This window comes from Parasteatoda tepidariorum, chromosome 4 (assembly GCF_982258835.1).
Source record: "Parasteatoda tepidariorum strain Cologne lab strain chromosome 4, Ptep-v5.0, whole genome shotgun sequence".
Classification (NCBI taxonomy): Eukaryota; Metazoa; Arthropoda; class Arachnida; order Araneae; family Theridiidae; genus Parasteatoda; species Parasteatoda tepidariorum.
In genome coordinates this window covers 40179483-40202196 of record NC_141758.1, presented here as the reverse complement: position 1 = coordinate 40202196, position 22714 = coordinate 40179483, and the positions used below count along the sequence as shown (strand labels likewise).

General features: G+C 32.3%; 1 protein-coding gene across 4 annotated transcripts; it reads right to left on the bottom strand.

The window, feature by feature from the left end:
• Positions 1-12723: 12723 nt before the first annotated feature.
• Positions 12724-22573, bottom strand: LOC107448635 (dermonecrotic toxin LgSicTox-alphaIC1). Of its 4 annotated transcripts, none has more exons than XM_016063908.4 (3): positions 22260-22573; positions 16278-16829; positions 12724-13282 (listed from the first exon to the last, which is right to left on the bottom strand). In XM_016063908.4, the coding sequence occupies exons 2-3, from the start codon at positions 16728-16730 to the stop codon at positions 12824-12826; spliced, it is 912 nt and encodes a 303-aa protein (XP_015919394.2). In that variant the 5' UTR covers positions 16731-16829; positions 22260-22573; the 3' UTR covers positions 12724-12823. The 4 variants fall into 4 exon arrangements, with proteins under 4 accessions (XP_015919394.2, XP_015919393.2, XP_015919398.2 ...); XM_016063907.5 differs by lacking the exon at positions 22260-22573 and adding an exon at positions 20890-21061; XM_016063912.5 differs by lacking the exon at positions 22260-22573 and adding an exon at positions 18114-18217.
• Positions 22574-22714: the final 141 nt, after the last annotated feature.

Here is a 22714-nt window from a genome sequence, read left to right as displayed (position 1 = left end):
TACTAACCGTTTAAAATTTATTTGAATAAGAACAGCATTCAGAAAGGATTCTGCAAGTAAAACAGGGGAAGTTTATCAAAGAAATTTTAAAAAAAGCTTTCTGGATATTTATTTATTCTACAATTATTAAGTTCTGCATTTTTAATATCCATTGCGAAAGATTCTTGTAAGTAATTATTTTTTGATGTATGGTAAAATATCAACCAGAAATGTTGCCATATGCTGTATGGCAAAGGTGTACCATTGCATATGGAAAAATATTTCGTCATAAACTCTAGCACATCTTAGTTTTATGGCAAAAATTTGCCATATAAAAAAATGCCATAGCATATTCCTATGGAGTTTTGCCTATGGTAAAATTTTGCCATACACTTTTGCCATATACGTAAGGCAAAATTATGCCATACATGTATGGCAACAATTTACCATAGAAAATGCCATTGGATATTCCTATGTGGTTTTGCCTATGGCAAAATTTTGCCATATACGTATGGCAAAAATTTGCCATATGAAAAAATGCCATAGGATATTCCTATGGGGTTTTTCCTATGGTAAAATTTTGCCATACACTTTTGCCATATACGTATGGCAAAATTTTGTCATACATGTATGGCAAAATTTTGCCATAGGCAAAACCCCATAGGAATATCCTATGGCAATTTTTTATGGCAAACCTATGGCAAATTTTCCTAAGGGTGCGTTCTGCATGTTGAAAATGTAGCTTGAAATCTGATGAATGTTGAAATGTCGGACTTTGTTGACGGTGATTTGAAATCGAAATCAGTTCCTTAAATGCTTTTTTGGAAATTGGAATTTTGAACGAATCAAAAAGAACGAATCTTTTTAGTTAACGAACGAGCGCTAAATTCAAAATTTCATTAACAAATTTCCCTTAATAAAAAGCAGTGGAATTAGAATCGTACTTTTTCAAAAGAAAATTTAGTAAAAATATCAAAGTTATCCTTATTTTTTTCTTTTATATTTGTTTTACCTTAATTTTGTGATTTAAAAATAATCGTGTGGTCATCAAACTTTATTCCCTTAGGAAAATTTTCCATAGGTTTGCCATAAAAAAATGCCATAGGATATTCCTATGGGGTTTTGCCTATGGCAAAAATTTTGCCATATACGTATGGCAGAATTTTGCCATACATGTATGGCAAATTTTTGCCATAGGCAAAACCCCATAGGAATATCCTATGGCATTTTTTTGTATGGCAAAGTTTTGCCATAAGTGTATGGCAAAAGTGTATGGCAAAATTTTGCCGTAGGCAAAACCCCATAGGAATATCCTATGGCATTTTTTTATATGGCAAATGTTTGCCATAAAACTAAGATGTGCTACAGTTTATGAAGAAATATTTTTCCATAGGTTATGGTATACCTTTGCCATACAGCTATGGCAACATTTCTCGTTGATATTTTACCATACGTCAAAAAATAATTACTTACAAGAATCTTTCGCAATGGATATTAAAAATGCAAAACTTAATAATTGTAGAATAAATATATATCCAGAAAGCTTTTTTTTTAAATTTCTTTGATAAACTTCTCCTGTTTTACTTGCAGAATCCTTTTTGTATGCGGTTCTTATTCAAATAAATTTCAAACAGTTAGTACTAACCGCTAGAAAATGGGTCCGGTGAACAGAGCGAGTGGGGAAAATATTGGTTATGTTGATTAGGAACAAAATATATTGAGTACAGGCAACTAATATTTGTTAAAGCTGTAAAAACAGGAAAGTAGAAAGTGGGTCCGGAGGTCGGAGCGAGTATAAAAAACGTTAATTTGATTCATTGGTATCATAATTAGTTAGATAAGCCTCAGATATTAGAGGAACCTAAAAGAAAGCGAAGTAAAATAATGGTCCGATGGTCGGAGCGAGTAAGAAATTTTTTTAAATTTTGATACGTGATACTAAGGTAACTCAGAAAATTTATGTTGAGTTGTGTTAAGCACAGTTAGAAAAGAGAACGCAATATAGAAACATTGGTAAATACAAAACATGTTTAAGACATGATTAAAATTGGTGAAATTAATAATTGTTATTGACAAATTTACACTTGGTCAGGGATAGTAAATAAAAATTAATTGGGTATAGGGAATCACTATGACGAAAAAGTTGTAAACTTAAGGAAAGATTAAATTGTTAGAAGCATTTTTGGTTATAGCAGCAGATGATATGGCCAGGGACTGTTCAGTTGATGATATTGAAGCAAAACAATTGTCAACCAGTAATCCAGCAAATCTAGCTAAGTGATGACCCTAAGCTATGTATAAACATGTAACAGAACATTGTACAAATATATGTGGATACTTAAGAAATATTAGTTGTAAAATAGTAAAACACAGAGACATGATAAAAAACAATTTAATGGCAAGCAAAAATTAAACACAAAAAATAAATATAAAGCCCTAACATATGTAAGATAATGTAAAAAAGCATTGCAAGAACCTAAGTGGAATTAAAATAAAAAACTAATGAGAATGTAAACACTGATAAAAGTACCAGACAGCCGGAAATTAAAAAACTTAATAAATTCAGATAGATACTCGCATAGGCGTTTGCAATAAATTGTTTTTGACCAAGAATGAGATCGAAAAAATATTAAAATAAGTAGCCAAAATTTGCGAAAGATTCCACTTGTAGTGGATGACACGTTAATATGGCGGTCTGATACTCTAAGCCTAAATCAATGGAACATCTGATTTTAATCACTCAAAAATGGAAAAATTGGCCATCCGGAGGCCGGAAAAGACTCACCAGGAATGCCTTGTGGGTTTACATGTTGAATTTAATTAACTTCGGGGTGAAATAATGGATATTTATTTCTTTTAGAAGATGTTTTTGAGGACTCCATAGAAGTTGTTGTTTCGTTGGTGGAGATCTAGATCAACTTTTCTCTATGGTATACTGCCATACAAATCTTTAAGGTTACCATTGGCCTATGGTATACTGCCATACAAATTTCTGTGGTTGCCATAGGCCAATGGTGACGTACCATACAAATCCTTATGGTTACCATTAGTCTATGGTATGGTATACTGCCATACAAATATTTATGGTAGCCATAGGCTTTTGGGGTTTTGCCATACAAATCTCTATGGTAACCATAGGCGTATGGTATCTTGCCATATAAATTTCTATGGTAGCCATAGGCTTATGGGGTTGTGCCATACAAATCTCTATGGTAGCCATAGGCTTATGTTGTTGTGCCATACAAATCTCTATGGTAACCATAGGCGTATGGTATCTTGCCATACAAATTTCTATGGTAGCCATAGGTTGCCATAGATTACCATAGGCTTCTCTATGGCAAATTTTCCTAAGGGTTAGTTCGCCATATTGGCTATAGATGGCAGCACGTTACCGCTTGAAACTTATTAGGCAATAGACAAAGAAAATTTAAGTTCTGCTATCTATAGCCATTATGGCGAACTAATAAAGTTTGAAAATATCCTATCTGTAACTCCAAACTGCTCGACCGTAGCGCTTCAAAACCGGCGCCAATCGATTCCTCGTGATCAAAAACCACAGACCCCCAAGTTTACCGGAGTTTATTAATTCTGGGGCGATTTTCGACTTGGCAACCATTCCTCGTATTATAACTCCGGTTCGTAGCGCTTCAAAACCGGCGCCAATCGATTCCTCGTGGCCAAAAACCCCAGACCCCCAAGTTTACGGGAGTTTATTAATTCTGGGGCGATTTTCGACTTGGCAACCATTCCCCGTATTATAACTCCGGTTCTGTAACTCCGAACTGCTTGACCGTAGCGCTTCAAAACCGGCGCCAATCGATTCCTCGTGGCCAAAAACCCCAGACCCCCAAGTTTACCGGAGTTTATTAATTCTGGGGCGATTTTCGACTTGGCAACCATTCCTCGTATTATAACTCCGGTTCTGTAACTCCGAACTGCTCGGCCGTAGCGCTTCAAAACCGGCGCCAATCGATTCCTCGTGGCCAAAAACCCCAGACCCCCAAGTTTACCGGAGTTTATTAATTCTGGGGCGATTTTCGACTTGGCAACCATTCCTCGTATTATAACTCCGGTTCTGTAACTCCGAACTGCTCGACCGTAGCGCTTCAAAACCGGCGCCAATCGATTCCTCGTGGCCAAAAACCCCAGACCCCCAAGTTTACCGAAGTTTATTAATTCTGGGGCGATTTTCGACTTGGCAACCATTCCTCGTATTATAGTATAAGATTTATATCAAGATCTAAAAAATAAGCATGAGAGTCTTGTGAATTGGTTTTAATTAAACTCAGTTCTTCAGGATAAATATTATTAATCAAATCAAAATCACTACAATCGAAGATGGTTAAATCATCAATAAACCTAAAACCTTTTAAAAAATTATTCTGTAAAAATTTATGTTCATAAAAGTGAAGGAAAATATTAGCGAATGCACTTGAATAACTATTACCCATAGAAATACCCTTAATTTGCCTGTAAAAACTAATACCGTTAAAAAGATAATTTTCAAAAATGTTGAAATTGCATAAATTAATCCAGTCTTCCTTGTCAATACCTTCATTAATCAAATAATGTTCAAAAATTTCAATACAAATATTTTTTAAATTATTGTGAGGAATACTGGTAAAAAGATTTTCAAAATCACAGGTAAGAATTGTATTAACACGAGTGCTGTTTAAATATTTAATAACTTCTTGGTTGTTATTAATGATAAAATGTTTATCATTAGAAATAATTTTGTTTAAAATAATGTTTAAGTATTTAAAAAATCGTTTACCAAAAACAGAATTATAACACCCTGTGCAGCATGTAACAAATCTAAATTTAACAGGTGTTTTATGAAATTTAATGGTCGGAAATAAGTATGGGAAATTAAAACTATTTGGTTTTAATCCAATTTTTTTATAAAAAGCCAAAATTCTATTTTCAATTTCTTTCTTAGAGCTGTTAATCTTAAGGAAAGTATCATTATTATCATATTCAAAACCAATAATATTTCTAAAGAATTTTTTGCACATAAAGCCAAAATTATTTGAAGCTTTATCAACCACACAAATAATAAATTTCCTTTTCAATACTTCAATAGATTTAACAATATTAGAATTTAAATAAAAACCTTGGTATTTTGTGCTGTTATTTAAAAAATTCAATTTAAAATTATATAAAATTTTATATTTCCATTCGAAAAATCCTTCTATGGGCCAGTTATATTTCCTAGAGCACTTTGTAATAAAGCCGTCTAAATCTTTACTAATTGAGGAAATGATAAAAGGCAAATTATAATTTCTTCTTGGTCTAAATTTTGTACCAAGTCCCATTAGCAATCTTAGATTTTTATCAGTAAGGGCGCTTTTTCATTACACGACACAATACCGACAAAATCGGACGACAAATGTGTGAACGACAATGTCGTTGCCGGATCGTTTAAGCAATTGGTTTTTCACTTGTCCGATATCGTTAGTCTGAGAAGTAGAAATTCTTGTTCATTCAATGTTTTGAGCTTGAGTGTGTAGAGACATAAAATTTAAATAATTTATTTGAACGTGTTTTGAAAAATTTTAAGTTGTAGTTTTGAATTCGTTTTGGCAACGGAGTTAGATATATAATAAATGTTGTTGTGTTCTAAAATGTTTAAGAAATAAAATATGTTATTTTTTTGATAAAATTATTGGTAGTATCGTAAATTGGCATTCATTTAATTTAGTTGGCACAAAGACCCAACAAGTGAGCAGTTGCTTGTGTTTTGCTGTGATTTTTTTCTGCACTTTATTTTAGAAGAAAAAAGCTAGCAGTGCCGAAACGTTTTTGGGTGCACGAAATGGTACTTACGTATTAACGCCACCGCAGCTACAGATTTGGCGGTTTTTAAGTGCCGCCAATCTACACTTAAAATGATGTCTGTAATCACTTAACATTACTTAAATTCTTTAAATGTTTTAAAGTATTAACGTTTTTTTCAAATCGAATTAAAATATTAGTTTCATTTAGAATAATCTTTTTAGATGATTTCTTAAATGAGTTTTATCAAATTTATCTTATGAAGCCGTTCTATCGTGTTTCAAAAAAATGTTTCAGTTGAATCAGGGAACAGACTTTATATTATTCAATCAAGCAGAAACCAGTAGTTTGATCGAGTTCTGTTTGAAATACATAAGGGTCTTTATTTGCCTTCTTATCAAACCATTACTATTATAAAAAATACCATCCCTTCATTAAAGCATATAATGAATTTATAAAAATTTTCAATGAAACTTTTATGATCGTTTACGTCTTTCAACCTCATTATAATGTAAAAAATGCAACTTCATGAAATTAAAAATTTATAACCAGACATGACAATAAATTATATAAAACTTTTAATTTCGAATTTTACCTTTGACATGATCTAATAAAATATTAAAATTGATTAAAAGAAGGAAATAATGATATCAAAAGAGGAGATAAAACAGGAAAGATACACAACAACTAATAAAATCGCCACTATTTGAGGAGAAATTTGCTTGCCTAACCGACATTTGATTCCGACAAACGATATCGCCTTGTCGGATACGACATAATCGTTATCGTATCGGTGAGTGAAAAAGCGCTCCGTTGCTGACCATGTATTTTACTTAACTCTATGTCGTTCTCCGACAATCGGATCCGTTTTGTCGTTATCGTGTCGTGTAATGAAAAAGCGCCCTTAGTTACATCTTAATATATGTATGTGACCGGCAAAGTATGAAACGCCGGCATTGTATAGAATGCTGGATGTTTTTAGGCAAAGTATGAAATGTGAGAATTAAACCGGGCAATGGCACTTGACCTTAAAACATCAGTGTAGCGTATACCGGGCAAATATATACCTGGCAATGGCACTTGACGTTAAAAAAAATTCAGTGTAGGGTATACCGGGCAAATATATACCGGGGAATGGTTTGACCTTAAAAAAACATCAGTGTAGCGTATGCCGGGCAAATATATACCGGGCAATGGCACTGAACCTTAAAAAACATCAGTGTAGGATATACCGGGCAAATATATACCGGGCTGAGGCACTTGACCTTAAAAAAACATCAGTGTAGCGTATACCGGGCAATGGCACTTGACCTTAAAAAAACATCAGTGTAGCGTATACCGGGCAAATATATACCGGGCAGTGGCACTTGACCTTAAAAAACATCAGTGTAGCATATACCGGGCAATGGCACTTGACCTTAAAAAAACATCAGTGTAGGGTATGCCGGGTAATATATACCGGGCAGTGGCACTTGACCTTAAAAAAACATCAGTGTAGCGTATACCGGGCAAATATATACCGGGCAGTGGCACTTGACCTTAAAAAAACATCAGTGTAGCGTATACCGGGTAAATATATACCGGGCAGTGGCACTTGACCTTAAAAAAACATCAGTGTAGCGTATACCGGGTAAATATATACCGGGCAATGGCACTTGACCTTAAAAAAACATCAGTGTAGCGTATACCGGACAAATATATACCGGGCAGTGGCACTTGACCTTAAAAAAACACAGTGTAGCGTATACCGGGCAAATATATACCGGGCAATGGCACTTGACCTTAAAAAAACATCAGTGTAGCGTATACCGGGCAATGGCACTTGACCTTAAAAAAACATCAGTGTAGGGTAGACCGGGCAAATATATACCGGGCAGTGGCACTTGACCTTAAAAAAACATCAGTGTAGCGTATACCGGGCAAATATATACCGGGCAATGGCACTTGACCTTAAAAAAACATTAGTGTAGCGTATACTGGGCAAATATATACCGGGCAATGGCACTTGACCTTAAAAAAACATCAGTGTAGGGTATGCCGGGCAAATATATACCGGGCAATGGCACTTGACCTTAAAAAAAACACCAGTGCAGGGTATACCGGGTAGTGGCACTTATACTAGATCTAGTTGACTAGACTTTTGGTAAATGTCTGAAATATATACAAGATCTAGTTAAGTGCCACTGCCCGGTATACCCTACACTGATGTTTTTTTAAGGTCAAGTGCCACTGCCCGGTTTATACACGGAATTCTTTTCATGATCTCCCCCCCCCCTCACGCTCCTCCAACTTGTACAGAATTGATGGAACAGCGACCGATAATTGTGAACAGTACTGAGGTACGTACCGCTCTGCATCAAAAACGTTCTTTGAAGATAAAAAAAAATTAAATCTGACTGTCTTCTCTGTAAAGCCTAATAATCAATTCTTTCTTTTTTGATGATCCTAGTTAAGTTTTTTTTCTCCAGAAAATCCCGCCAAAATTTGACTTCCAATGTTGGCGCTAAAATAAGGCGATATTTTGCTCACCAGCAACGTTTTCCCGATATCGAGCTCATTTTCCCCTTTCTAAATTTTCTAAGTCCGTTTGTATTATGGAATCGTCCTGTCCCTAGTCGCTTGTAGAGCTGACCTATCAAGCAATATTGGAGCAAACAAGTTCGTAAGTTAATGTTATGTTAAGTTATGTATGTTAAGTTATTATGTTAAGTGAACGTAAAATAAAGAATGCTTACGATACAAAGCAAAAAAAAAAAACCCAATTCTAAAAATTCCTTACATTAAAATAAACAACTTTCATGTTTTTTCTTTTTTGATTCATAATCGGACGCAGAAAACCATTCTATAGAAAACTATCATCAAATAAGAAAAAAATTACTTAAAAGTAAAATTTTTTATTTTATAAAAATTAACACTTACCTGCTTTATAAATCAGAAGAATTCCAAAATGATTTGTTCTTCGATTTTTGTTACCATCTTTTAGTGCTACGAAAATGCGTCTTTGGGATTTGCCAAAAATAGAACAAGATGCAATTTAATTTTTTCAGGAGCGAAATATTTTGCCCATTGTCCACCGAAATCCGATAAACTACTTTGATTTTAAATAAAGTGTTTCATTTTATGATTTGTCGCAAAAATATTGGTGTAGATTGGTGGCACTTAAAAACCGCCAAATCTGTAGTTGCGGTGGCGTTATTACGTAAGTACCGAATTTTTATTCCATACTTTTTAGAATCATATTACTTCAAACATTAGAACATGCAAGAAGTATACATTAACACATAATGTTATACCATTTAATTTTTCAAAACGATTATTTTAACAATTTTTATCAAAAAATTATAAACTAAAAAACGTAAAATAAAGAATTCTTAGGATAAAAAAACGATTTTAAAAATTCCTCATATTGAAATAAAAAACTTCCATATTGTTTCTCTTTTTATTCTTATAGTTCTTAATCAGACGTAAAAAAGCATTCTGTAGAGAACTATCATCAAATTAAAAAAAAATATTTACAAGCAAATTTTTTATTGTAAAAATCATTGCACTTACCTGATTTATAATTCCCGGAGAATTCTAAAATTATAAGTTCCTTGTTTGAAAACTTTATTCTCAAATAATAGATACATAGTTTATCCCTTCATTACTTTTAGATAACATACTACACAGCAAAATTTTATAGTTGATATGAATTTGAATATGTAGCTAAAAACAGAATAGCTGAATTCTAGTTGAACTTATTCTTTCAAAACTAAAAAATACTTACCAAGAAAACGATTAAAATTAATTAAGAATCAGCACAAATGACACTATTTCAAGTAACTTGGATAATTTTTTATTGTTGTTTTCCGAATTATATGGATAAAGAAATATATACTATTCTACAACGAAGAAGAATATTCTATAACTATTACAATTCTGTATGTTCTGAATTCATATTTATTCACTGGAATGACGAAAGCAATGTTGACTTCACTTTAATTCGTAATGAATTGAAGACAGAAGAAGTGCATTTTACCTTAATACACACATCTGTAACAGTATCCGAAATCGGAAGTCATCAGTTGCAAGTTTGTTGATAATAGAAATTAAAAATTATTGAGGAAGTTTTCTTCAAATGTTTGGCGTGTTCTGTTCCTGAAAGATTTATTAATATTCTGGAGATTTTTTTCAAGTTCTTCAGCTTTTCCTTAGGGAAATTTTGATTTTGATTTGCTGCTAAGAAAATGGCGTCCGTCATGGCCAATGACTTTGATGGAACTAAATGAAAACGTGATAAATTAATGTCTGATATTTACAGGCTCCCGCTAGAGGGCGTACTCGAGCGTTGCGATCGCGAATTGTTAATTAGTATGTTATGTTATGTGCTTATGTTAGCTCTTCATTATTGGAGGAAAAGCTTTTGCTCCAAAAATAAATGATAAGTCGGCCTGTCTAATTCATGAACTCTAGAAAAAACCTGCTAGGAAAAAAAATGCTCGAATTCGACCATCTGGTGAAAGAATCGCGCGCTTGAGGAATCGAACGCAATTTGGAAAAGTAGAACTAGATTGAAACATTATCTTGTTGCAAGTTTAGCTTGGAAAAAAAGAGTCCGAAATTCGCAGAATGTTCTCGAGAAATTTCGAAAATTTCTCTGGACCACAAATACAGAAATCCGTAGACATGGCATGAATAACAAAAGATAAATATGGTGCAGATAAAAAGACGAAAAAAAAAAATTTCAGCAGAAATATTCCCTCATTTCCTGGTTCTTCCCTTTTGTGCACTTCAAGGATATTAATTTAGAGAATAGAAAGACGGGATTGAGACTATCTTTGAAATATTTTTATGTCATCACTTAACGATTTTTCAGTTTCAGGAAAGTACTAAATTTTTGTTAATATCTAAGGGAAAAATTTAAAGAACCAAAAATGTCTCACACTGCAAGAAAGCAATACGATCGTGAAAATTTGTGCAGCAACAAACTTGCTACTCTAATTCATAGCATATAGGCTCAATTGGGTACTTACAATTCAAGAAGATCACGTCAAGAAGAAGATCACCCACAAATCAAATGGAGTGTTAAAGTTAAGCTAAATTTCTTCACATAAGTTAGAATATTAACACGTTGAATTCCATGGGGGGTCACCGGTGACTGGTACTGAGTTTGCTTGTAGCGCCACGGGGGTCATCGGTGACCGGCGAAGCCAAGATTATTCGAAACACATAATTCGAGTAAATTTTTAAATTTTTTTTTTTTAATATTGTTATCGTTACTGAAAGGGTTTGAAGAAATTAATGCAATATAGAACACACAAAAATAGTTTTATTTATGTACACAGCGATGCCAACTTGCTCCGGACAGCGAATAAATATTTTCAAGTGGTAGTTTATTCATTGTGATTCTTGGTTTAATAAATTCAATTTAGTAGATTTTATCCACCACTATTTCTAAACAGTTTGTAGGCTTTGTTAAATGTCATGTATCTAAATGTGTTGTGTCGCCATGTCAGGATAGCTTGCCAATTTGGCGGTAGCTTCTTAATGTTTGTGTTTCTAATTACTTCGTTCGTTGAGGATGTGCTATAGTGAGCTTCCTACTATAATAAAAAATTTGGATATCAAGTAAAATAAATCGTTCTGTCGTTTGTTGAGGACATTCTATGGTGTATTGTCCTTTATTAAAACCAATCGTTAAATTTACAGTCCAGGCTTATATAATTCACCACTTAAATCAGATATGTCATGCTAAACCTTTTAAAAGACTAACGAAATCTGTCTAATATTTGGAAATTGAGTTTGTAGTTATTTACCGTTTGGCCAGGCGGACAAATCATGTAGAATTACGTCGCATTCAGCGTGTTAATTATGTTATTATTCAGCGTGTTAATTAATCATTAAATACAGCGCTGTATCTCACATCGAATTCATTGAAATATAATTCTTTCTCGTCTGCGTCTTTTACTTAACTTAGATTTATTATTTGATAATGCATTTATTTATAACCGTGATATATTTCTGCTTAGTGTACCTGGCAACTTCGATGCATAATTAGTTTATGTTCAACATGGTTTCGTCTCTGTCTTTGTGTTAAGTAAGAAATATACAGTGAAAGAATTAAAATCTTTGTGAAAGAACGTAGAACGTGTCTGTAAAAAATTGATATTTAATGTGCTTGGCTTACTCGAAATAGAATGGAACGAACATTTGCTCACGAAACAAATGCCACGTTTCAACGACCAATCAGGATTCGAGATATCCACTTTACGTCACTTTCGGGTATCCATTTTGCATTAAATTTGCCAAGCACATGTTCAAAACAAAATAGAATATTCAACTGTGAGTAGTTTCTCTATCTTTAGGAACAACGTGACGTCGATATATTCTCCCGTGCAAATGGGAAATTACTGTCGTTCTAATAAAACAATCTCACTAAGAAATTCTAACGAAATTATTTTATCAGAATGGTAGTAATTTGTTATTTGAGCGAGAGAATATACCGAAGGCATGAATAAATGCGAGTTTAGTGTTTTATGGAGGGGTGAGGAATTATTCTTAAGCTCTTTTATAAAATTGAAATCAACATTATACATATATAAAATTCATACATACATAACTTTCAGCCTCGAAGGGGCATCTATTACTTTATCAAGAAGGGAGAACAATGATTTAATGAAGCAGGAGACAGTGCAAATGTCGACTCTGATTGAAAATGACCAAATCAAATAAAATTAACTACAAGTAAAATAGAAATGACCCCCATGTCTGGTCTGGGCAGATGCTTTTGACTTTAAAGCATCTGCCTCAAATTGAATAAATTCTTTTTTGTTCATAAAAAAGCGCCATCTTTTGGTCTAAATTTGAACTAATTTTGTATTGTAGATTTCAGTTTACAATAGTTCATATAGCGTATATACCAAATTTCTTCGATATACGACAATCAGAAATGATTTTAATTTAGTATTAAAATTATAGCTTTGCTTCTAATTTAAGACTCTCAAACAGTGATTTATTTTATTTTTCATGACAAAAGAGCTTTGAAAAACATCTTTATATCAACAAAATTCTCCAACTAAAAAGTTATAAACTATCCTTGAAATCTTGCAAAGGGTGGGTCAGATACCGTTGCAGGCCGAAAACTTTTCTTGTATTTTGACTCGTTCAGCACCTCGACCAGGTTTCGTGGAACATTCGTTATAAAACCATCAACCCCTAAATCCAAAGAACTCCTCAATTTAAATTTCAGATCAATTGTCCATTCATAAACTTTCTTTATGAATCCACCAGAGTTTCTGACATTGATTTCAGCTTTCAGGCGCTGAACTGGATGAAGAGCACTGAAACAGTTTGTGGTACCGTCGCCAAGCCAAATGTTCGACACATTTAGCTCTTGAAACATTTCTTGAATGTCAGAAATGTCTTGAAGACCGCCGTCGAATCCAATATCCGTTAGACGAGATTCTTGATTCCTGTCTTTAAATTCTTGCAGAAATCCAGCAATCGCATCTTTTTTATCCACCTCGTTTATGTAAATTAGTGCCCTTACCTGCAATAAATAAATAAATAACTCTGGATTAATTCTGTGAAAGTAAAGCTTGTGTACAGACAGTGGCAAATCCGGGGGGGGGGGGTGATAGAAGTCGTGACCCCTCCCCCCCCAAATTGAAAAAAAAATACAAATAATAATTTTTTTAATAATTTACAGAAGAAATAAGAAAGGACAGACTTTCCCCAGATGTGATGAAACTTTTTAATCTACGAGTTTTTTCACCTCGTCAAACTGTTACAGAAGAAGATCTTATAGACGCTCATGAAACTGCCGAGTCTTATAAGAATCTGCTAATAAGAATATGCTTATAAGAATAATGCTTCCGTAAAAGTTGTCGAAACAGAATTTCGTCTTTGGGTGGCAAAATGGTAGCGTGAAACAGAAGCAGGATTTGAAGTGCCCAAACGATCTTTCCAAGATTATTAATGCCTGTGACATCGATTTGTACCCATCAATCAATATGTTGTTAAGAATTTTAATAACTCCCAGTTAGTGCAGCAACAGCAGAACGTTCCTTTTCAACTCTTCGACGTCTCAAAACTCGGCTTAGAGCAACTCAAAATCAAGAACGATTAAATGAACTCGTATTATTAAACATTCAAAGAGAAATTGATTTGGATGTTTAAAAAATCATTGACAGATTTGCCAAAGTTTCTGAAAAACGCATTTCATTTATTATTTAAAGATTTCGAATACTTGAATTATTTATGTATTGTTCTATTGTTCATGATGAATAAAATAAATGAGAAGACTAGCGTTAAAAACCCCAGTTTTTTTTTTCTTTATTCGAAAAAAATATTTAAAAAAAATTTTTTTTGTAAAAAAATTTTGTGGGGGGGGGGGGGATCTGAGTCTATGACCCCCTCCAGGAAAAATTTCTGGATCCGCCCTTGTGTACAGACATTCAAAGCAAATATCAATTGCCTTGAATGTCTGTTCAATAAAACTATTCATGCAATTAGCATGTTTATTCCAATGGTTTCGCAAAGTGTTCCTATATTTAAACTAACTTTAAAGAGTTACTACAAACGGATTTTCGATTTAGTTGAGAGCCAAATTTTACCGAAAATAAGCGAAACAAAAGTTTTCTCGAAGAGTTGACGAGGTATTTCCATTCTGCGTAATTTCTAAATGATGGAAAAGTATTCATTTTTCTTGCTTTTAAAATTTTTCTTAACTATGCAATATATCTATTACAGTGAAATTTGTCAAATTGACCACCCTTGTAAGTTGACCATCCAAGTTGGCTACTATTACAAGGAACCGAATATTTCTCGTGTAATAAAAAGAAGTAAAACACATGAAACTTGACCACCAGTCTATCTGGTAGCTGAAATAATTCAACTTTGTCCAGGAGTGTTATTAAATGCTATTCTAACCGCTGCGTAAGTTGACCATCGAAAAGAAACTTTTTCCCGGAAATTTTCTATGCTATCATATTAAGTTGAGTATCAGAGTTTGACTGAATATTTGAAACAGTATTAAAAGCTAACTTAAACTCCTTTCCGAATTCACCATGTATGGATTGGAGGATATTGCAACAAATAGGATTGTAAGTACAACAAATTTTTTTTCCAATGCCCACCTGGTGAATGACTTACATTCTGCAGGCAGATTTGTTGGACACTCTTAACGTTGGCCCACCATATTAGGTGGGCCAACGTTGCTCCCACAGTAAGGACAGATAATACAGAGAAGGAAAGAACATCCATGCCTTTCCCGGGATTCGAACCCAGAACCTTTCTGATGCAAGGGCAGTTCCTTAACCTCTACACAGGCCGGTCGGCAGTGCAACAAAATACATTTCAAAACGCAGCAGGATATAATACCTTATACGTTTTCTGATTACATAAATCTTCTTGCATATATCTAACATGTACCACTAACATATAGGAATATATTTTTAATCTATTTAATTTATGCAACGAATTATAACTCATTCTGTTAATTATTATCTCTTAATTTTAAAGTCACGCTAAAAAAATTAACTTTTATCTTTATATTGTTTGATAATATAAAGAAATCCATGAATAACGTGACATAAAAATAACATGTTATAAGAATTGATAGATAAAAGCAACGAAATAATGACTCATCCCTCTCAATAAGTTGACAACCTCTCTAAGTTGATCCCGAAATAAATGCACCACAAGTGGTCAACTTACACAAGTTTCACAGTACAGTGTTAAAAAAAACATATTTTGTGAATAGTTGGGGAAATCAATGATAACTATACTTGTACTTCAATCAAGTTACTTTTGTTATTATGTGATGAATAATTTTTCTCCGATGACGTAAGCCCCACCGGGGAGGGAATTTACAATCCAGCAACCTTTAACAACACGCTCTCTTTTTTAAAGATTTACTCCTTCAAAATTATGATGCAAGCTTTTATTTCATTTAGAATTTGTTGCTTTAACTAAAAAAAAGCTCTAGATTATTAGATTATTTTAATTAATTATCTAGTTTGTTAAAAAAAAAGTTATGATTATTACAATTATTTACTTTTTTATTATTTAAAAAAATTAAAATTTCAAAACGGGTCGTTAAAGGGCACTGAAAAATCACTTCAGAGGATAGAATCGTCGGTGAAAAATGCGCAAAAAAAATTAATTTTTGTATTTTGATACTTGATAAATCCCTTATTGCATATTGCAATATTTTTTTAACAGCAGGCTTGCTCATTTAACGTTACCCGGTGGGCATCTGGGAACCTAAGTTACGGAGGCGAGCGCTGCATCACCCACGCCGCATTGTCACCGATACTCGTTCACCGGATGGATCACATCACACAACGGATAATAACACACAGAGAGAAACATCCATGCCTTGCACGGGATTCGAACCCACAACTATTGGTTTCACAGTCAGGCACGGCATATTGCAATGTACACGATGAATATTTTACAGCAAAACAAAGTAACATTAAAAATCAAAAAACTTTTGAGTCTTAATAATTATTTATATCAGACACTAAAATTAAAGTTCTCACCTCTCGTTCTCTTTTGCCATCCGTCCATAAGTAATCTAATATGTGTCGTGCAATTTCACGCCCTGAAGTCCGAATATCTTCGGAGGAATCCAATTTCAAATCAAAGAATTGCATGATCAGTTTATTGTAGTAAGAATTTTTTGCTGAAGGATCTGTTATGTCCCGTAAGTATGTCAAGTATTCTGGCAATTGCACATGTTTATCACATATTCTAAAGCAATCTCCCGGACAACCATGATAAACCTCCTTAACTGAACCATTAGGAAAAAACTGAATGTCGGACTCTAAGACGTTGGCTCCTTCATCCAAAAATGGTATCACGTCTTCTATGCTATTTGCCATGTGCCCTATAATGTATACGGGTCTTCGTTCGTCTGCACTTGCACTAAACTTGAAAATGGAGATTGAAACCAAACAAAATAGAATACATATTGATGGAAATCTTCCAAACATGGTGAGAAAGTTTTAATTCCAGTTGACACGAAAATATTTTTAAAAAATTCTCTTCCAATCTAATTTTCCCAACTATATAATTCAAACTTTTTGGATAGCCTAGAAATAAATAACATGAGATGTAATAAGTAAGTCAAGTTGCGTAACAAACATAAGGCATTTTTGAAAACTACCGACGTTTATATAATTTCCAATCATTTTAATCAAAGAACAAGATCAGTTAAATTTTCTCAGTAATTGAAAGATTTTACGATTGCTTATGTATAAACAGTTGGAAGCGATTTCAAAGCAGACGTACTTATAATAGAAAGAAGATAATAGAAAATAAGTTTATGGCATTCGAGACTTATTATGAAAAGTAACCCATCTACTCGTTAAATGGCTTATGATTGAATTCTTTTCCCATTAACTTTCACTTTGAATATGTAAGATATTATGTGATGACCCTATTTTTTATGTATATCTTTAAAATTCATCTCAAAAATAAATTCAAAAAGTATGTAAAGTCGCAAATAAATATTTAAGCGAGAAGGGAACAAAACCGATGCTGAAATTTGTTAAGTAGTTAATAAGAAGAGTTTAAGAATGTTAAAACATTTTTGATTACCTGATAAAACTTAAAAGTGTTTCTAATAATCGCTGTTCAGCTTCTCTTTAATTTCATCTGTCAACAAACAGGTTTTGATGTTTTCAGTCTCACCGTTCCTAGGGTTGAGTAATCTTATTTCGACAGCTTTCTTGTTTTATTCTTTGAAAAATATTAATTTACGAATCCCAATGTACTTTTGACTTCATTTTTATTAGTCCCGAAGTGGACTGATCGTTAAGACACGTTTCCCAGCAGATCACCGAAGTCAAGCATCACTGGCTGCGGTCAGTGTGCGGGTGGGTGACCACTTGGATCAGCCTGCGTAGGGACAGAGGGTGTGCGGTATTGGTCCTCGTTAAACTGTTCTACCGTAAAGTGCTCGACTTCGTGTGCAGGTCGTCGGGCTACCGAAGCGGGGGTGCCATCCCCTCCGCAGAGGATCAAAATTGTGATGGCATGTCTTCGGATCATCCTCAGGGATGTTTCCCAGACCGTCGCCAATAGCCCATTGTGCAGCTCTAGTGCGACGTAAATGAACAACAATAACAACAACAACAACAATCATTTTCATTAAAAATTCGAAAAAATATATAGGGTGGTTATGATTAAAGTTCTACATTGAAATGGTCATAAATGAAAAACTACTCGACCATATTTTATCGAACTTGATAACAGTTTAAAAGAGGTCATAAGAATTTATCCTCCCCCCGAAAATAGTTCAAAAACTCAGCACAGAGAGGAGTGACGCTGTATGCAATATTGTTAAATTAAATAAGGGTCGGAATTTAACTTACCTGCCTGTTTCTGTGGAAACAGATGAGGTTGTTGCAATAGCAGTAGAAGCAACAATGGAGAACTAGAACCCGCTATCATTTGATCAGTATTCGAAGCCGCTTTTTCTTGATTTATACTCGAATCCACTCTCTTTTGATCAATACTTGAACATACTATCTTTTATCGGTTCTTGAACCCGCTATCATTTGATCAGTACTCGAACCCACTATCATTTGATCGATACCGGAACACACTATCATTTGATCACAGATCGAACCTACCATCTTTCTATCTGTACTTGAACCCACTCCTTTTTTATCAAAACTCGAACCAAACTTTTTTCTTTTCAGTATTTGAACCCAAACTGATTTCAACAGTAGTCTAACTCTCTCTTCATTCCTCGGGTTTCCACAGAAATTTCTCTCGATCACATTCTTGATTGCTTGGAATATTCCTCGGAGGACATTCTCTTGCTTCCAATTTCGGTGTGTGACTTTGCCAGGGCATTTGAACTCATAGATTTGATATAGCTGAGGCTATATTGTAAAGGACTAGAAACAACAACTCTCTTTTCAATGCTGACCGCCCTGTGTAGGGGTCAGGGAACTAGCCTTGCATCAGAAAGGTTCAGGGTTCGAATTTCGGGCTTGGCATAGATGCTCCTTCATTCTAAGGCAGGTGTTCAAGAGTCTCAATCTGAGGTCATCAACAGTATGGTTAATGGCCAGCCTGATTTGAATTCGATAGAGCAAGTGTGGGTCATGCTTGACCGATGATTTGCAGCCCATCAACCACCACCCTATTCAGCTCTGGAACTTCGGAGAGCATTGCTTGCTTAGTGGAGTAATCTTCCTCAAGATCAGCTCGATAATTTGATAGTCAATATATCTAGGCTTTGTACTGACTATATTTCATCGCATGGGAGACATGCAATGTTTTAACCACCATACCAACCATGCAATTTTAATTTTTTATAATAACTCCAGGAAGCAAAACTTGTAATTTTTATGAATGGTATCATACATACACCATTTTTTGCTCTCCATCTTTTGTTTATTGAGTGGTCTTTATAAATAAATCACGTTTGTTTTATTTCTGGACCTTTATTTACAGGAACTGGCATTATCCTCAATTTATGGATATGCATGTATTTATTGTACTTATTATTTAGTGAATAAAAAGATATCACCTAGGATATATGTTGCTTTATTAATCTGATTTTCATTAGTTAAGTGAAAATCTTAATGGATCAAATATTCTAATAAGTTAGTGGTAACTATTACTCTGTAAAAAAATTTGATGAATAGTTGTCACCTTTTTTGGTGCTGAGGGAAGAAAATTTTTTTTAGTGTGCATTAAGTTAATTTTTTCTTAACTTTTTTACTGTCGTAATTTTGATTTATTCATATTTCTATTTGTTTGTTTACTGATAACACATATTTTTATGCGCTTTAGAATCAATTTATGGCTCCATTGCAAAAACATTTCGTCTTTAAACAAACACATTTTTAGCAATATATTTGCACTAATTCTTTCACACAATTTTCATTTTGTCAATTTTATATAGTTTTTTCACGATGTTATAATGTATTTACAATAGTTTACCTTAGCACTAAAAATGAGGACAACTATGGAATAAAATTTTTTACGGTTTCAAGTTTAAAATCAAATACAAAACCGCACTTTCTTTGAATAAACATATTTTTTTCTCAACAGATTTGGATTTTTTTACTATCAAAATAAGTGGAGTAGCTGCAATTCGGAAAATAAAGTACTAAAAGTTTAGTCAGGTGAGTGACAGAAAATTTTAATACCTCAATGTCAATTTCAATTTTTGCAATTTTGTCAATTTCAAGTTTGATCAGCCATCCGGAAAAAAAAGCCTACCAAAAATCTGAAAGTTAATATTAAGTAAACATTAGTCAGGAAGGTAAGTGAAAATTTGATTCCCTTAAAGACATTATCAATTTTTGCATATTGTTTGATCAGCCCTCCGAAAGAAAATGTGTAACTAAAACCTAAAAGTTAATATTATTTTATTCATAAAATTTGTGTAAATAATGAAACATAGAATTAAATCTTTATGAAAATGCTCCACATGAAAAAGAAAAGAAAACGTAGATGAGAGACTATTTGCACTGATAAAGCTTGGAATAAATATCTTATTTTAAATTTATAAATAAAGGTTGAACCTCTTAAATTACTAAATCTAATTATCTACAAATATTGTCATACTAAGGATTATTAAAATAATTTTTTTTTCGGTGAGATCGTTCTTAGTCTTTATTCTGTCTAGTATTAGCAGAAAATCAAAGTTAAATTTAGCATATGATTTTTATTATCTTTAAATTTTATGCATATATCATTAACGTTCAACCCAATTTTGTTAAAGTAAATAAAACCTTTCTTCTATTATATTAAAGGTTTATTTCAAACATTTTTACATAATATGCAGTTCTATATCACTTGATTTTTAATTCAAACTTTTTATTTTTTATTCAGTACATTATTATTTTCACTTTAGTGTTCAAAATCTATATAAAATGTTCGATGTATTCATAACTGATTTTATACATTTTTATTTGTTTTTAATTAATATTCAATCATTTAGAATCGAATAACGATTTTAAAATAATTTATCTGCTCGCTGTAAATTTAAGGGAAAAGGATATTAGCAATTAACCAACTTTAAATTATAATTTAAAAATATATATATTTGAGAGTAGAGGAAAAAGTATGTACTTATATACCTGAAATATAGCTGAAAGTTGGAAATATATCTATAAATAATCTTACCGTTTGGTATTTATATGTTTGCAGCAGAACTTAAAAATGTTTGGCTTTATTTTGAGTTAAAGTGTCCCATAAATAAAAATAAAAAGCTTGTTACAAATTGCGACTACCGAAGTAAGCAAATTTCTACCTAATTTTTCTCATTAAATAAAACCACAAAGCAATTTTTGGAAAGATATGCTATTTTCAAGATGTGATAACAAAAAGATTAGTTCGTGAAATAATTGTTTCATTTATTTATTTTTTCCTCTAAACGATTTGATTTCTCTTACTGGTGTCTGATATAGTCGTAAACAATTTTTATCTTTTTACAGTTAGTTAACTGTCCTTAAGAAATAAAATAAAAAATGATTTAGTAACAACTTATTCGATATCAATTATAAACTGGTATCGATACATTTCTTCAACAGTGATAAGAACCTGACTCTTTTTGTATGAGATAACTATCAATCTCAATTAAGAAACTAAATTAAAATATTAGTGAGGAAGAAAAACTATGGAATATAATTTTATCTTCTACTTTTTTACCTATTATTTGTTTAAAATATAGAGTAAAGGATATTTTCGCTCTTAACCTTAAAATCATCTTAAAAATATATATATAATGAAAAAATATTGATTAATGGAAAATGATAAAGATTAATGAAAAGAGACGAAGAAATATTATTAAAATAAAACATTGTTAAAAAATATTTTTAAAAAAAAATTAATTTTTTTTAATTTTTTTCTTTTTCTCTTTTTTTAAAAATCCTTTTTGCCTATATATATATATATATATATATATATATATATATATATATATATATATATATATATATATGAAGATAAACAAAATGAAGATAAAACAAAGGGAAATTATAGACATATGAAAAAGGGGGGGGTAAATAATAATGAAAAAAATAACAAACAACTGATTAAAAGAAAAAAAGGAAAAAAAAATTATTAAATTTTTTAAAAAGACCGGAAAATAAAAGATATAATCTTTTCATCAGCCCACACGATTATATTCGCAAAAAAGAGTGCTATCTGATATTGTATCAATATAGCCAAAGCAAAATATATTAATACAATAGTGGGAGGAGAACTCAAAAAAAATTTTCTCAAAAATTACAACAAATAAAATAGAACACAATAAGTAAAAATAACACGTATATATATATATATATATATATATATATATATATATATATATATATATATATATATATATATATATATATATATATATATATATATATATATATATATATATATATATATATATATAATTTTATTTCATTTGTATATTGTAATTTAAAACGTATTGTGCTATTTACTATTTTGCTTATTTATTTTAGATTCGTTAAAAAATTAAAAAATAAAATTTTACTTACCTTGATTTTCAAGTTTCAAGATATAAGACCCCAAAAAATTAAACACGAATTTTCGTAAAATTTTTTTTCTCCATAAATCACGAATAGTATGTATTTGGTTTAAAATAAATGAAATTCAGTTGTGCTTTTTCGTTTTTAATATTTTTTTTCCTCGCAATCTATGCTTTTTACAATATCTTTGATTTTTTTTATTTATTTAAAGACATGTAATTATCTACTCAAACGCTTCCAGGGAATCATAAGTAGTTTAGTTTTTTTCGTTCGTAAAAGCAGTTTTCTCTGTTGATATTGTTTATCCCATTTTCCTTGTTACTAAAATTGGGTGAAATTTAGTATGAAAATCTGTTTATCCGGAAGTTGGCTCCTTGCCTGGCATTGCCTCATGTATTATGTCATCTGTCTTTACTAGTATTTTTTCTCACTGCGAATTCTTGCCCCTCTTTATAGCTAAGTTT

Excerpts from the sequence above, each read along its gene's own strand:
- LOC107448635 (XM_016063908.4), bottom strand. The coding sequence starts at position 16,730 with ATGTTTGGAAGATTTCCATCAATATGTATTCTATTTTGTTTGGTTTCA. Across the intron at positions 13,283-16,277 it reads ATGGCAAAAGAGAACGAGAG|GTAAGGGCACTAATTTACAT; the intron begins GTGAGAACTTTA and ends TATTTATTGCAG.